This window comes from Eucalyptus grandis, chromosome 3 (assembly GCF_016545825.1).
Source record: "Eucalyptus grandis isolate ANBG69807.140 chromosome 3, ASM1654582v1, whole genome shotgun sequence".
Classification (NCBI taxonomy): Eukaryota; Viridiplantae; Streptophyta; class Magnoliopsida; order Myrtales; family Myrtaceae; genus Eucalyptus; species Eucalyptus grandis.
This window is the reverse complement of record NC_052614.1, coordinates 65,109,972-65,125,446: the sequence shown is the minus strand read 5'-3', so window position 1 is coordinate 65,125,446 and position 15,475 is coordinate 65,109,972. Positions and strand designations below refer to the sequence as shown.

General features: G+C 43.0%; 2 protein-coding genes, 1 long non-coding RNA gene and 1 other non-coding gene across 14 annotated transcripts; 2 read left to right on the top strand and 2 right to left on the bottom strand.

The window, feature by feature from the left end:
* Window positions 1–279: 279 nt before the first annotated feature.
* On the bottom strand, window positions 280–1,412 carry LOC120291178. The gene is made up of 2 exons (XM_039308212.1): window positions 866–1,412; window positions 280–787 (listed from the first exon to the last, which is right to left on the bottom strand). Exons 1-2 carry the CDS (start codon window positions 924–926, stop codon window positions 336–338), a joined length of 513 nt encoding a protein of 170 aa, XP_039164146.1. The 5' UTR covers window positions 927–1,412; the 3' UTR covers window positions 280–335.
* Window positions 1,413–1,743: 331 nt separating this feature from the next.
* Window positions 1,744–5,478, bottom strand: LOC104433483 (protein RFT1 homolog). 11 transcript variants are annotated; one of them, XM_039308211.1, is made up of 6 exons: window positions 4,641–4,935; window positions 4,143–4,216; window positions 2,981–3,354; window positions 2,656–2,807; window positions 2,100–2,218; window positions 1,757–1,969 (listed from the first exon to the last, which is right to left on the bottom strand). In XM_039308211.1, exons 3-6 carry the CDS (start codon window positions 3,030–3,032, stop codon window positions 1,840–1,842), a joined length of 453 nt encoding a protein of 150 aa, XP_039164145.1. In that variant the 5' UTR covers window positions 3,033–3,354; window positions 4,143–4,216; window positions 4,641–4,935; the 3' UTR covers window positions 1,757–1,839. The 11 variants fall into 11 exon arrangements, 3 of the variants coding, with proteins under 3 accessions (XP_039164143.1, XP_039164144.1, XP_039164145.1); XM_039308209.1 differs by lacking the exons at window positions 2,981–3,354; window positions 4,641–4,935 and adding an exon at window positions 4,294–4,616 and having other exon boundaries at window positions 1,744–1,983; window positions 4,143–4,203; XM_039308210.1 differs by lacking the exons at window positions 2,981–3,354; window positions 4,641–4,935 and adding an exon at window positions 4,294–4,616 and having other exon boundaries at window positions 1,744–1,964; window positions 4,143–4,203.
* A 3,851-nt stretch (window positions 5,479–9,329) lies between these two features.
* On the top strand, window positions 9,330–10,389 carry LOC104440344. The gene is made up of 4 exons (XR_005549998.1): window positions 9,330–9,719; window positions 9,910–9,996; window positions 10,109–10,179; window positions 10,310–10,389. It is a non-coding gene; the product is annotated as an uncharacterized LOC104440344 (long non-coding RNA).
* A 1,621-nt stretch (window positions 10,390–12,010) lies between these two features.
* LOC104440340 lies at window positions 12,011–14,444 on the top strand. Its single transcript, XR_001986201.2, has 2 exons — window positions 12,011–12,161; window positions 13,950–14,444. It is a non-coding gene; the product is annotated as an uncharacterized LOC104440340 (transcript).
* Window positions 14,445–15,475: the final 1,031 nt, after the last annotated feature.

Below are 15,475 nucleotides of genomic sequence, written 5' to 3'. Positions count from 1 at the left end.
TATGCACCAGTTAGACTTGATCTAAGGGTGATGTATTGGACAGAGCCACTCAACAACCTTACTTTGGTTAATTGCCTGCACTTACTCATCTTTATGCTAATCTAGCACCTACAACATTTGAGTAAGACGAATGTACATTGACTAACACTATAATCTCATTTTCTATAACAAAAGCTTTACACAAGGGTGTCCTAATTTGGCTAATCGTCCCTATCTTTGCGGATTCATTGCTCACCATCACTGCTCGAAGTCTACAAGAAAAGAATTTATGCCACCATCTGCAAAGTACCCTAACGCTTCCAATCCTATGAAAGAATTGTGATTTCCATAGATTGTCACTCCCCTGCCTTGAATTTACAGATCAGTTTCACTCTCGGGATGACCCAAAACAGTCTCCTCAGACGAGACTTTTTCTGCATCAAGATGATCAGTCCAAGAAACAACCGACCAAGTCTTACTGAAAGAATTCCCATTTTCAGGCTGGCTAACTTCTGGGGATATGCTGCAAGCCCATCAACAGGATGTGATTGCTCCTTGCCTCCAGCATGATTTAGTTCAGAATTGCGTGTAAGGTCAAGACTGTGTTTCATTGAGGATACATCACTTCTAGGGACATCTAAGCTTTTCGCGGGCAGAAAAAGGGCAAGCTGCTGACCCGGACCAATGCTCGACGCAACCAACTGAAGTACTTCAGATGATGGGGACAGTTCTGCATTCATTTTCTCCCAAGAAGGTTGACGCATCGCTGAAGTTGATGTGTTAAGTGGAGCCTCTTTCTGAGCAGGACCTGGCATTGTGGCCACTAATGGTGGAAATGCATTAAGCTTAGGGACCAGAGGGATAGAACTTGAAGCAGCATCATCACCTAAGAAATTCCGCGGAGGGAGTTGCCTGTTCTCCTGGACTTTTGCCTGGATGGGCCGCATTTGCTCTGACTTCTTTCTCTTTTTAAGAATGAGTCTTGCATCCTTAGGTCGAGAAGGAGGAGGGCCTACTATCACAAAAGGAGGAATGGTAGGCTTATCTTCCCCATATAACAGTCTCACTGATTGAGCTATTGCAGATACAGTGGGCGGCAGCTCAGGATCTGGTGGGGGCGGAGGAGCAGTCACAACTTCTCTTTCATCAACTGAATTAGCATTGGCATCCCTTTCATCAATTGAATTAGCAGCAAAAAACTTACACTGAGAAGAAAAACATAAAGGGATTTATTTAGTTGGCCTTTCCATTAAAGGAGCATGGTTAAAAGTGGATCCATGAAGTTGCTCTTCAGCACAACAGAGTTCTTCAGCATATCAAAGAAATAACCATTAGATCACCATCATAATCCCTTGGTCAATATTTAACACCATCAGGTGCACTCTTATTCTAAAGTTTCCAGCCCTAACAGCATAAGAGAAGGCAATTTAGATAAAATAAAAGGTGTCATGGCTATACAAAGAAAAATGGAACCAACATAAGATAGATATCTTTACATCTAATGAAAAAGGACAAACAAAGTGAAAAGAGAAATAAACCTGATGCAGACCTTGCGAATGCTGTATACGAACTTTCTTCAAAGGGAAGGAACACCAGCCTTCAAAGGGAAGGAACACCAACCTCACCACAAGGCTCCCTGGTAGTCATTCAAATCAACAACTAAAGTATTCTCAAATATAAAGCACAGGAAAAAGCAAGTTCAATGACCAATTCATGCAATTAGAGAACGACCAATTCATGCAATTAGAGAACGACCATTTACATAACATCCAAGTGCATAGAAAGGTTACTAACTATACACAAGAACATTGTACTAAAGGCCTTACCTAGTTTGTCTACTAGCCCATATACAGCTTGATTCTATGGTGTATCAAACCATACACGAACCATCTTTTCTCCTTCTTGAAGAATCAACTTGCGGAAGGACTGAAAAGTGAATATCATGGACGTATTGGCAAGCTGGCCATCAAGGTGTGCCTTACCGCCTACTCTGCATAAGCATAACTACCAGCTAAATCATCCTCACAGCATAAGAACACAGAAGAGGAGCAAAGCAGGATATATGAAGGCAAAAAGTTGCATCCGATATGAGAGTAACATGGACATAAATAGATTGATACCTGAAAGGAAAAAGATCAGAACTCTTGAATGAACTTGAGAAAAGGTAAAAACCCCAGTAACCAAAGAAGAAGCAAGCTCCATATGCAACTTGTGACAATGCAAATACAATCCCCTTTTCCTGCAGAATCAATTAAAAGAGCTCCTTTGAGTAAAGGACGAGCAACAATTATTGTGATATACTGAGAATCCACAGTTATGTTCACATTCTGAAATCCACATTACCATTTGCTAAACCCAAAGGAAAAAGGCAGAACTTAAATTTGGATCAACCTCCCTATTTGATTCCTATATTGCAGAGTTGATCAAACCAGAATGTGATACATAAATAACTGCTCATTAAAGTTATTGATCGGATGAAGTATTTCGACAACAAAGCATCTCAAAATTTAATGGTTTGGACCAACTATCCCCAATGTAGATGTAGGATAGGCAGAAGACACACGAATTCACAAACTGAAGTATACTAAATAGCATAACAAGCAGAAGCAACCAGCCCAACAGCAAGTTAGATATCTTTTATTTGCACAAGAGTTTTCATAACCAGTAGCCAATTATCATGTTAGTTTGCTTAACTATGAGTATACACATTGTTAAGCAACGTAAGAATGTTGCTGCTGTCTCCACCAATAGCCGTAATTTAAGCAGAAGCAGGTTCTGGGAGAGGATATAGAAAGGCTCAGCCAAGAGTTCCAACATACATCCAAAACCTGCATGGCAATGCTATTGTCATGGCAAGAATTGTTTAAAGCGTCAGAAAAGTACATAAGACGAAAAGAAAACTGAAGATTAGAACAAATACTTCTGAAAAAGCATCTCGCTGATATGATCTGATTGGAACAAATCATGTGGAGCCAAAAGTCTGATAAGGACAACAAATTACCATTTATAGCTGTCGTCAAGCAAACTCTTGTGAGCTTAGTGGTGTTATGCATACACCGGATACTTGAGGTCTCGGCTTCCAATCCCTCTCAGTTGCAACTTGCTATTACATTTTTTTAAAATAAGGTGAAATGGGTTCTGGATTGGTTCGAGCCTAGAACCACCTTGGTTGGTCGGTTTCAAGGTCCAATAGATGGTTTTAGTATAAGAACCGGGAGCCAAACCAGAAAAAGGCCGACTCTACGATTTCATTATTAAGAAGTGGACCAATTTTTTTTTTTATAATTGACCTGGAACCGGACTTCATCAGGATGGCTCTACCCGGTTCTTGGCTTGAACTGGACTTGCTGTGCACCGCTAATCCAAGCTCTCCAACTAATTTCACGAATATTAGATGACAAAAAATAATATGTAGTCAACAAGAAGCCAGTATTGAAGTCGTAGAGCAATATGTAACTCTTTTATGTGTCCATAAGCCACCTACAACTAAGCAATTATCAGGAGTATCAAATATTAGATTTGGGGCTCATATTCTCATCTCTCAACACCTTTCCCTGATACTAAAAGATTATTATGAGCGTCAAATGTTGAGCAACTTAACGATTTGAAATGAGTACTGGGATTTAAGGTCTTCTTATCCAGTGGATATACATCCTCTGTACCTCGCTTTATTTAAAATGTGATTAACCATGAAAGTTTTTCTATTATTATTACAATTAACCATTGAAGTTACTTGAAATACGATAAAACAAGTAGCAAATTTTGATTCTGGCAATTAACCATGAAGCTGTAGATGATGTGAATGGAAGTAAATTAGATAGATCACTTTCTTTATTAAACTCTAAACTACTTCATTGAAGGAAGAAATAAATCAGAGAAGTATAAAAGAAGTTCCTTCAGAACATGCTGAGAGCATAGACATGATGAGAGTAGATCTTCTACATGCCGTGTCCATGATACGAAATGATACTTTGTGAGGAAAGATATCTTAATCAATTGCAAAAAAAATGCAGTGAATTCAATTCTAGAAGTTTAGAGCTCATCGATTCATGTGGAAAAATTAAATAATCGAAAAACATGGTAATGTCAGATATCAAAAAGAATTTTACAGCAAAGCTCAAATAGGGATTTAGATACATCCAATGATTTGAACTCAGATTCACCTTGAACATCAGTTTCGTCCACTTCTTCAGCATAGAGCAATACCAACTCCTGCAAGGCTGCTTCCTAATAAAGACTAAAAAATGACATACGGTGAAAAGCTAGGTTAGGTGCTGATTTAAACCACCAAATAGTGCACATATTTTTCCATGCCATAGATTTTAGAGGGACTCTTTTTTGTTGAGGGGGAAGGAATGCGCTAAGCAGAAAAACAGAGTCTGGCTTGCTGCACAATTTGCCAATAAAACCGAAGGAAGTGAGCAGCTCAGCTTGCATTGAAAAATAGGATGGAGTAAAAGTTACCAAAAAGAACATAGTGTGGTTTGGTTTGGTAAACCGTATTAATGCAGTTTGTTTGGTTCGGTGCCCAACTGAATGAAAAAGGGCCGTGCTCACCTCCACTATCAATGGTGTAATGTGCATCGACCGACAACTTAAATGGATAGATCGATGAAGGTATACAACGTTAAAAGAGCAGCAGATTCCATGAAGCTAAATACCTAAAGGGTAGATTGCGAGAGGAGGATGGACACTCCGGTCTTTAACAATTCAATGGAGGATTATCGGGAGCCAATGCCTCTGCAACAAACCGTGGCCCAAGAGCTGAACAACTGAAAGTACTTGAGTAAAGCGATCCACGGGAGAAGTAGGAGGGGGCTTAATCTGCAAATTAAGCATCAAACATAATCAAGTCAATCAATCCGTCCGTGTCCGATGCAATCAGCTAAGCACACTAAAAGAAAACCAACGATCAAAAACCGAATTTCATGCTGACATTAATCGGAAAACCTGAAGAAAATTTTGAAATTACAGCGTCTCAGAGTCGGAAATTTCCATACATGGTCATACGTAAACGATCTCTCCATCTCTTCAACCAGAAACCAATTCAATTTATCCCTTTCCTCGAGCTACTAAGACAATGCTGGCATTTACCAGAAAACTGACACAGGCATCTACGACAGCAGATTCCCAGAAAAAAAAAAAAACAGGGAACTACAGACTCTTATACCACATGGAGAGCAACAACGACCGGAATTCACGAACTGACCTCACCGCTAACCACGTCGGCAGTGAAATTGCAGACGGCGTCGAGCGTGCTCTCAATCTGCGCCTTCAGGAACCGGACCGGCGCGAGTTCCGACTTCCTCAACCAGTAGTGCCCGACCATGTGGCCCTCGCCCAGGCCGGGTTCGCAATCGCGCCCTTCTCCAGCTCCTCCATCGCCTTGAACGCGGCCTGGAACCGAAGCTCCATCTTCTCCACGAACTCGTCCGTGAACCCGATTCGGCTCACATCCAAGGAAAAGCCCTAGCTCGCCAGTCCACGTACCTCGTCCACAGCGAGCAGGAATCCTTCTCCAACCCTCTAGCCCACGCCTTTCCTTCTTCGCCGCGCCGTCGCCCCCCGCCTGTGTCCACCGAGATCTCCCTCGCAACCGATCGGGCCAGCGACGGGGACAACACCAGGTCGACGGCGGGGGAGCCTGGCGTCGCTCGGGAACGAGACCGAGGCCGCCTCCCTCCTGCCGAAGGCCGATGGCTTCGCGGCGGAGGCCGGCGGCGTCTTCGGCCTAAGGGAGGGGGTTGGACGAGTAGATGCCAGAGACGGAGGACGCCATTGGTGGCGGCGACGGCGGCTCGGAGTCGGAGTTGATGACTAGTTCGTCGGAGGGAGGCAATCGGACGGAGGCCCAGAAGTTGCCTAGAGACCAACGCGAGCACAAACCTTACGCTCGATCTCGGCGTTGGAAACAGTCCGAGGCGAAGTAGCGAAGGGGGTTGGGAACTAGCTGCGACTGGCGGGGCTCTTGGAGGAGGCGACGGACCGACGAGGCTTTTTGGGGAGGCGGAGGCGGAGGGGGTGGGATGCGTTGAGAAGGAAACAGAGGAAGTGCAGCTCGTCCGCGAGGAGAGAGAGAGAAAGCGCCCAGAAAATATTCAAGTGAGGAGAGAGAAATTTTAAGCGGGAGTGTTGCGCAATTATTATCCATTGACCCGTGCTTTCTTTTGCCAGCCGAGCCGAGCCACCAGCCGCTGAGAGTTATTTGGGAGAGAGAGAGGAGTGCTGCGTCGAGGAGCAAGAGAAAATCGAAGAGGACACCAAGTGGGGCCCACCCCTCCACATGGCACCTCGTGAGTGGCCGGGGACCACGCTGACGTGGAGGTCCCGGACCACCCAATATTTTCTCACCAAACCACGAATAGTGGGGTCTACAGCTCAATTGTGGTCCACACAAAGCCCAAACTCCGACCACTAGTTCAATTCACGGGCTTTTCATTTAATAGTGTATTGATTTGTGAAATTTCGCGACACCACTCTCGGCTCATCTAAAAATATAAACAACTAAAAAATGATTGGATTATATCCTCTAATGTATTATGATAATATTAATCTATTTTAAATTATAAAAAAAATTAAATAATAAATAATTATAAATTATTTGAAAATTTACTTTTCAAGAAACACTAGCAAAGTCCTAATCTACTATATAAAGATATAATTTAGCTCTTCCGTTAACTAGAGTCTCTTCACCTTTTCCCCACTCCTACCTCTTTTGGCTGCCTTTGGCAACCACTTTTGAATTTTCAATACGACTTTTTATGTCGCCTCCTCTTCTTTTGGCTGCCTTTGTCAACCACTTTTGAATTTTCAATATGACTTTTTATGTCGCCCCCTCTTCTTTTGGCTGCCTTGGGCAACCACTTTCTCGATAGATTCAATTGCCAGTGAGCCAAATCTGTTGTTAAGGTTGCGCAACCCCACTAGTGATAGAGGGGGAGACAACTAGCTATGATTAAATAAATAATAAAAAAAAAGGTATGATCTACATAGAGAAATTTAAGTTAAAGATGCCGATTTACCCCTAATGGGAAGGATTTAAATCTCAATCCATATTGTTTATGTCCAATATACGAAGATAAGTAAAAATATCGAGTCAAATGAAAGAATAAGTTCAATCGATAGTTATTAATTCATCAATCATTATAGACGATATTAACAAAAGCATAGAGTGAGAGATGTGGAAAAAGAGATCAATTAATCATTTGTAATGTTTATCCATTCCTTAATTTCGAATTAAGTTATTTATTAGATAATTCTTGAGTAGGTTAACAATAAAATAATAAAATAGTAAGAAATTTGAATCAGTAATCTTGTAAATAAGTCTACGTAGACCGTACATAGAGGCCTGCCAAAATGGTAGATCTGGACGAGCCTCATCTTTTGCATGACCAGCTCCCATCACATTCCTCGGAATGAAAATATAAATCGAACATTTCTTCATGAGAATTTGGGTTTACATCTGTCTCGATGGCGAAGGATTTCGGCCCTTTTTTCCCTAACAAAAATAGCAAATCTTCTTTACAAGTGTGATTTTTTCATACGTCTTTTAAATCAAATCAAAGTTGCTTTCCTTTGACGTCTTATTTCGGTATCCAAATTAGCATTTGGGGTTATGTGAAAACAGAAAAAAAAAAATTTAATTAGAGAACTAGGCGCTTTGTCCTTCTAATGGAAAGGATTCTGATGGAAAATGAGGGAGGACCGACCCTAGACTGGCCATCTAGACTGAAAATTACTCTAGGATCTGCCTCTCATCTTTATTGAATCGGTAGTTGATTAAAACTGTGAATCCTAGAGCTTTCCTCGGACCGGATGAGCATCGAGGATCACCGTTGCTACCTTGAATCCAACCCGGTGCCGACTGAAGAAAGTAAGGGCGCGTTTGTAACGTTTTATTTGGGGAACAATTTTTGAACAAAAATAGTTTTTCTTTGTTTCTGTTCTCGAAAACAATTTCTACATATAAGAACACGCGATTGCAAAAAAAAAATTTCTATTCCAAGAATAGAAATGCGTTTGTAAACTCGTATAATTTCGTTGTTTCTTTTAATTTTTCAATATTTTTATTATATTTTTCCTTTTTTTCTTATTTCTTATTTCTTTTTTTTTTTCCTTCTTTCTCTTTGTGGCCGGTCGTCGGCCACGGCGGCCATGGCCAAGGCCGGCGACTAGCAAAAGGAAGAAGAAGAAGAAGAAGAAAAGAAATAGAAGAAAAAAGAGGAGAAAGAAAAATTGTTTATCGAAACTATTTTTGTTTTGTTTTTTTTTTTGGTAATCCAAGGAACGCCATACAACCGACTGACGAGCAAACCTTGGAGTGAAGCTAGTGGAGGACCCACCACCTCGACATCACGTGTAAGAATCCCTAACGACGCCTCTGAGATTCAAATTCCTCCTTTTCGTGAGAGGGAGAGAGCCCGAGCCAGCAACGCCACCATAGGCGGTGGTGTGTTTATCAGAATTATTTCCAAAAACAAGAAACAACTTTTTTTCTATTTCTTGTTTCCGTTCCAAATCTGTTTTCGAGAACAAAAATCATGAGAACAAAAAATAGATTTTTTTGTTCCCAGAACAAAATTTTTACCAAATGCGTTTTTTCTTCTTTTTGTTCCCCGGAATAAAAGAACGAAATTTTTGTTCCGGGTAACAGAAACAAAATTTGCCAAACAGGCCCTAATTTTGTGATTATCTCATTAGCTCGACCCCACTTCTCTCTCTCACTCTGCATGCCGATCACTCCCCATTTCGTCGCTGATTTGTATCTTACCATCTATAAAGAAAGAAAGAAACAAACAAATAACATGTAAATCATGCGTATAATCTGAATATTGAGGACGTACTGCATGCCAAGATGATTAAATCCATAATTCAAGAAATTGAAGAAACTAGGAAATTGCTCGACTGCCGGGTCTTTAGGCAACGCGCTCTCCCCAAACGTACGATATCTCCGTCCATTAGGCTTTCTAATTCCCAGCCCGGGCTCCTGACCGTCCTCTCCGACAGCAGCGACCAACAACACTGCCGCGCTGACGCCCACCACCACCATGGCATCTCCTGTGCCGCCAGCTTCTTCCAGGTCCCCTATGCCCCCTTCGCCGGCATCTCCTTCGTGTCGTTCCACCTTGTTGAGCGGGCTCATGGGGGGTTTATGCGTTGGTGCGGTCGCGGCGGTGGTGCTGTTCATATTTTGCGGGAATAAAAACAGGCAGCGTGAAACACCGCCGACTCAGAACAGGCAGCGTGAAACACCGCCGTCTCAGAACAGGCAGCGTGAAACACCGCCGCCTAACGCTTCAACCGCCGGCGCTCCGACTCAGAGCAGGCAGCGTGAAACAGCGCCGTCTCAGAACAGGCAGCGTGAAACAGCGCCGTCTCAGAACAGGCAGCGTGAAACAGCGCCGCCTAACGCTTCAACGGCCAGCGCTCCTCGGAGTGCCGGCAAGCGCATTTTCACTTTTCAAGAAGTAAAAAGTTTCACTAAAGACTTCTCGAGTCCACTCGGAGAAGGTGGTTCTGCGAATGTGTACAAGGGTACCCTTCCCACCGGGGAAGAGGTGGCAGTGAAGCAACTGACGAGGGGTGGCGGACAGGAGTTCGAGACTGAGGTTGAAAAATTAAGCCGAGCCCATCACAAGCATGTCGTGTCTTTGGTTGGATACTGCATAGAGGGGGCCAGCAAATCGTGGTGTATGAGTATGTGCCCAACAACACCTTGAAATTCCACTTACATGGTCATGGTGAGTTCGAATTTTCAGTACCAATTTATGCTGCGCGCTTATATGTTGCCCCCTCTCTTTCTCTATCAGTCTTATTTGGGTATCCGACTTGCATTTGGGGTATGTGAAAAAAGTAAGGGACGACTAATCGGGGAACTTGGTGCTTTGTGCGTTTAATGGAAAGGATTCTCATGGAAAGTGATCGTTTCAGGAGCCGGACGACGGGACCTAAATTGGCCAGAAAGACTGAAAATTGCTTTGGGATCTGCCAAAGGACTAGCGTATCTTCACGAGGGTTGTAGGTTTCCGATGTACTTTTGCCTTTTCTATTTATTTAATCAATAGTTGATTAAAACTGTGAATCCTTGAGCCTCGCTCTTGTATACATGGGAAAAACATTCCTTGTGCAGGTCATCCTCAGATCATACATCGCGATATCAAGGCAACTAACATACTTTTGGACGGTAATTTCGAGGCAAAGGTAAAAACAAACTTATTGGATAAATTTATGAGTCTGCATTGATATTTCCAACTTCAATTGGTTTAACTCTTGGAGCAAGTAGATTAATACCCCTTCTGAATTCTGAATTCTGAATGCTTTTCTCTCTCAGATTGCGGATTTTGGACTTGCAAAATGTATTCCTGAATCAAGGAGTCATGTGACTACCCAGCCGTGGGGCACCTTTGGGTAAGATTTGCTCCATTTGGAGGACTGAGATGTGAGCTGGCTATTAATATGTCTTAGATGTTTCCAAATATTTGTAAAATGAGCCATTGTTCGCTAGTTCATCTTGTGCTTCATTTGTTAAAGCACAGCCTTTTAGGTACTTGTGTAGCTTGACTAGTTCAAATATGTTACTGTTCAAGTTTGTTGAAATTCAAATTACGTTTTTCCTTGTAGGTATTTTGCGCCGAGTACGTCTCGGGTGGGCAACTATCAGAAAAATCAGACAGTTAGGGCGTGCATGGAAACGTTTAAGAACGTTTCCGGCACACTTTTGTACGGAAAGTGTGCTAGGGAACAAAAAAAGGAACAGTAAACGCGTTTGGTTGCGTTTTGTTTCTTTTGTTTTTTTGTTTCGGAACGAATTAGGAACAGAAAAAGAAACAAAAAAGTTGTTTCTTCGGAAAAGAAACACTTCGAAGAAACAAAAGAACAAAAACGACTCTTCTCTCTCTTCTTCTTCTCTTCTTCTTTTCTTCTTTTTTTCTTATTTTTTTCTTTGGCCGGTCGCCGGCCTCGGCCATGGCCGGCGACCGCCGCCGAGGCTCGGCCTCGCCTGCATCCGGCGAGGCCGAGCGTCGCCGGCCCCGGCCGAGCTCGGCGTCGCTGGGCGCGGGCGAGGCCGAGCCTCGCCTTGGCCGGGCGACGCTGGCGGCCGCTGCCCCGCGAGGCTCGGGCTCGCCGGATCTGGCGAGCTCGAGCTCGCCTGACCATGGCGGGCTCGGGCTCGCCGGATCCGGGCGAGCCCGAGCTCGCCCGCTGGGGCCCAAGGCGAGGCTCGGCGTTGCCCGCGCCGGCGAGGCCGAGCTCGCCTTGGGCCGGGCGAGCTCGGGCTCGCCAGATCCGGCGAGCCCGAGCCTCGCCATGGCGGGCGAGCTCGAGCTCGCCAGATCCGGCGAGCCCGAGCCTCGCCAGGGGCCGGGCGACGCTCGGCCTCGCCGGATGGGGCGAGCCCGAGCTCGCCCGGCCAAGGCGAGGCCGAGCCTCGCCAACCACGGCAGGCTCGGCCTCGCCGTGGGCGGCGAGCCTCGCCGTGGTGGGCGAGGCTGCCAGCCCCGTCGGCCGGTCGCGGAGGCGGTGACCAAGCCGAAAAAAAAGAAAAATAAAAAGAAAGGAAAAAATAAAAATAATAAAAAATGTTTAAAAATTAAAAGAAACAAAAAAATAATAAAATTTAACCAAACGTGTTTCGTTCATTTTTTATTCCGGACCAAACGTTACCAAACGCGTTCTTTTGTTCAAAAATTGTTCCCGAAGGAAAAACACTTTTTTTTTTGTTTCGTTCCCGTGAACAAAAAAAGCACAGAAATAAATCCATGCGCACCCTTATTCTTTCGGGGTGGTGCTCTGGGAGTTGATCACTGGTCGCGAACCTACGGATAATAAAGCGCATCTAATGGGTCTGCTTGGATGGGTAGATGCGCAAGTCATGCAATTGTCATGTTCACAATTATAGTCCAAGCTACCTATTACACCCGCATTTTTTTCTTGGGTCCTGGAGGGCATTCGAATTTATAGGTGGTTTTTTTATAATCCAAGTGCAATATTGAGATAGAGTCATTGTTATATGGTCATTACAGGTGAGGTCTAAGTTCGGAAAATGTGAGAAAGATCAAAACTTCGAAACTCTTGCCGATGACGAGCTGCGGAAACAGGAGCTTCCTGAGATAGATCGCGTGGTGAAGTTGGCTTTGGCTTGTGTGGATGAAAAGAAGGAGAACCGACCGAAGATGAGTAAGGTAATATTTTTAGTACCCGGAGCTTAACTTTTCTTTAATAGATGCAGGCCAGTTGCTACATTCATGACTAATGACGGTTCTTTTTGTTCACTGACTCATGTCTAGTTCATTTAACATCGGTTGAGGTTATTTGGAAATAGTGTTAAATAGATGCAGGCCGGTTGCTACATTCATGACTAATGACGGTTCTTTTTGTTCACTGACTCATGTCTAGTTCATTTAACATCTGTTGAGGTTATTTGGAAATAGCGTTAAATAGTGCTGACACGTGACACTCGATGTGTGCTATGACACGACACATTGACACGTCATTTCTAAAAAAATAGAGAATTCCGTCACGTTGTATATTATATGTATATTTTTTATATACATGATAAATTATCATTTTTATAATTAATTAATCAAATCAACAAATAAATAAATAATAATAAATGGAAAAATTCCCAAACAGAACTCCAAGCACTATTATTTTCTCAAATAAGAGCATGAAATGGTTATACTTGTTTTGAATAAGGGTGGACATTTTCGTCATTTTCCTTTTTTCTTTCTTTTTTTTTGGTTCTTCTTCCTTCTTCGCTGGTGGCTGGGATGCCCACAGAGGGTTGGGTGAGGTTGCTTGTTAGGCATAGGTGAGGGACAGGCTCACTTGGGCGAGACAACCCTCGCCTTGGGGGAGAGGCCAAGTCACCCCTCGCGGCCATCAGCAAGGTCGGCCGTCGTCGGCCCCGTGCAAGGCCGACCCTTACCAAATTTGGTGAGGGAGGGTGGCCTCGCTCGTGGCCGATGAGGGCACCCGCAACCAACTAGGGATCAACGGCCTCGCTTGCTGTGGGCGAGGGTTCGACACCCATCGCCGACGCCAAACGAGGGTTGTCAAGCCCTCGCTAGCTGCGAGCAAAGGTTTTCAAGCCAAACCTTACCAAATCTGGCGAGGGCTGTTGAGCCCTCGCTGGCTACGAGCAAGGGCTCACAAGCCCTCGTCGGCCTTTACCTACAGCCGGCAAGGGCCGACCTCACTAACGGCTGTGATGGTGGCCTCGCCGAATCAAAAGAGGTGACCTCGCCCAACCTTTGCGAGTCGACCTCAAACAAAGAAGAACAAAAAAAAAGGAAAGAAAAAAAGGAAAATGACAAAAATATTCTTGATTAGGTCCTTATTTAAAACAAGTATAATTACTTCAACCCTTATTTGAAAAATGAAGGCACTTAGGGCATTTTTTTAGAATTTTCTCTAAAAAAACTATAGCATGAATTTATAATAAAAATATTAATCCACCATTTGCTAATATCATTCATTAAACTCCATTCCGATAATCCATAAAACTTAGAAGAGAGAAAAAAAAAGCAATCCACATTTTTAGAATTGTGTGTCAAAGCATACCAGAAGAGAAGAGGTAAAAAAATAGACTTAGGGATGAATTGTGTGTCATGAAAAGTGAGAGTCGGTAGAGAAGAGAAAGACTAGTTTTTTTCCTCTTTTTATTATTTTTACCTATATATATATATATATTGACCCATCATTTACTGAAAAAATTTATAATTGTTCTCGTGCGTATCAAAATTATGTGTCGAAATTTCAAGCTCGTACGTCGGAATTCCAGACTCAAGTGTTAGAGAATATTGAGAGAATTAACTGGATGTTAGATTTTCGACATGTGTTGATCGTGTGTCGAAAAGTGTCGGAAAATGTCGAACATTTACTCAACACAATATAAAGGTTCTACAAGAGTGTTGGTGCTTCATGGAATATAAGAACTCTGAAGATCAACTTTTGAAAAAATTGAGCAGATTGTTCGAGACCTCGAAGATATTGTCGAAGATTGTCTCATCCGTAAGGCGGGAAGAGACCCTGGCCGTGTAGCCTCCACTTCGGCGCCAGCCTAGAAGCGCGGGTCCTAGCCGCCCTACAACCCAAGATCTGGAGGTGGGAAGGATTTAAGAGACAGTCAAGTTTCTGCGGATGCTCTTGAACCTCCTTGTTTTAACGCTTCACCGTGTATGGCAAGACAGGCATTTGATTTTCAAGCATTGACTTCGATAATTTGGTTATTTGGGATTTAAGTTTATTTGGAGTGGATGGACAGATGCTACTATTGTTTGCGGTAGGTTGAAGTGATTCATGTCAGGACCCAAAGATTATTTTTAAAGTTTGGTAGCATCGGGTGAAATCGTAGTCGATCAATGCGCTGACGTCTTTGGTCGTGTGCTGATCTTAGATGTTTGATGTTGGTCGATTTTGTGATGGCGATTGCACGTGAAGGTTTTTTTGAAGTCAAGACTAAACACCAAGAGCGTTTGACAAAATATTATCTTTTGAAGTTCAGTTAAATTGAAGGGTGATAATATTCTTTGATGATTAGGAGGGACAACCTTATTCTAGACTAGACGGCATTTTTATGGATAAATGAAGGATCTCTGGTCAATTTGCATGGCCTATTAACGACCCATTTAAGCAAACATGAGTCCATAAATGGGTTTGCCAACCTTATTAGGTATCATTGCAAGCTTTATTTGGTAATGAAATTTCGAAATCTGCCTCTTTCTGGTACTTTTAGAGTTAGCCTCTTTATAAAATTAGATGGGGGTCAAGAAGGCAAGTGAAATTCGTTCTCTCTTCGGACATTCGGACGGCGGAATTCTTTTTCATCGTAGTACGTTTCATTACTACTCTGCCAAATGACATAAATCTCCACCCTCACTTGAGATAATCAATATACAAAAAAGGTTGGTCTAGACTCTAAGGTAATATGCAAGGAGAAATAAAGCACAGTCGAATTAAGGACGCCGAAATACTTTCGCTTCGTTTATGTCGATCGATCTCCGAATGTAGAGGTGTCCACCCCGAAAAAATGAAATGCGAACCATGTAATTTCTTTTACCTCGCATTTACTTTTACGGTCTCATTGTGTCCTTCAATGTGCCTCTTCTTTGTGGCCCTACTTCCGTTGAACGGTGAATAATGTGAAATTTGGGTCGGACGGGGGCAAATTCCTTGGATTCTTTCAGGCAAAGCGTGAGGGGCGGTGGAATTCAATGGTAATGTTATTATAGACAGGTGATGGACTAAATCATTGAGGATCAAATTTGGTGAAAACGGGAACGTCATTGAATAAATTAATTGACAATTGGAAGAGAATTAACAATTTATCAGTAGAGTTATCATTAGTCATACGTTATCAACAAGAAATCTTCACCAATCGACAGAGTCCTTGACACCGGCATGGAACCGTCATGTAGTGGAGTTGATATTTGCAGATTTGTTACTTCTTATAGATAACCATTATTGGATGATAGGACACGGTGGATATAATGTA

Excerpts from the sequence above, each read along its gene's own strand:
- LOC104433483 (XM_039308209.1), bottom strand. The coding sequence starts at position 4,563 with ATGCACATTACACCATTGATAGTGGAGGTGAGCACGGCCCTTTTTCAT. Across the intron at positions 4,204-4,293 it reads GAGTCCCTCTAAAATCTATG|GCAGCCTTGCAGGAGTTGGT; the intron begins GCATGGAAAAAT and ends CTTTATTAGGAA. Across the intron at positions 2,808-4,142 it reads GGACGAAACTGATGTTCAAG|GTTTTGGATGTATGTTGGAA; the intron begins GTGAATCTGAGT and ends ATTGCCATGCAG.
- LOC120291178 (XM_039308212.1), bottom strand. The coding sequence starts at position 926 with ATGCGGCCCATCCAGGCAAAAGTCCAGGAGAACAGGCAACTCCCTCCG. Across the intron at positions 788-865 it reads CCCTCCGCGGAATTTCTTAG|GTCCTGCTCAGAAAGAGGCT; the intron begins GTGATGATGCTG and ends CCACAATGCCAG.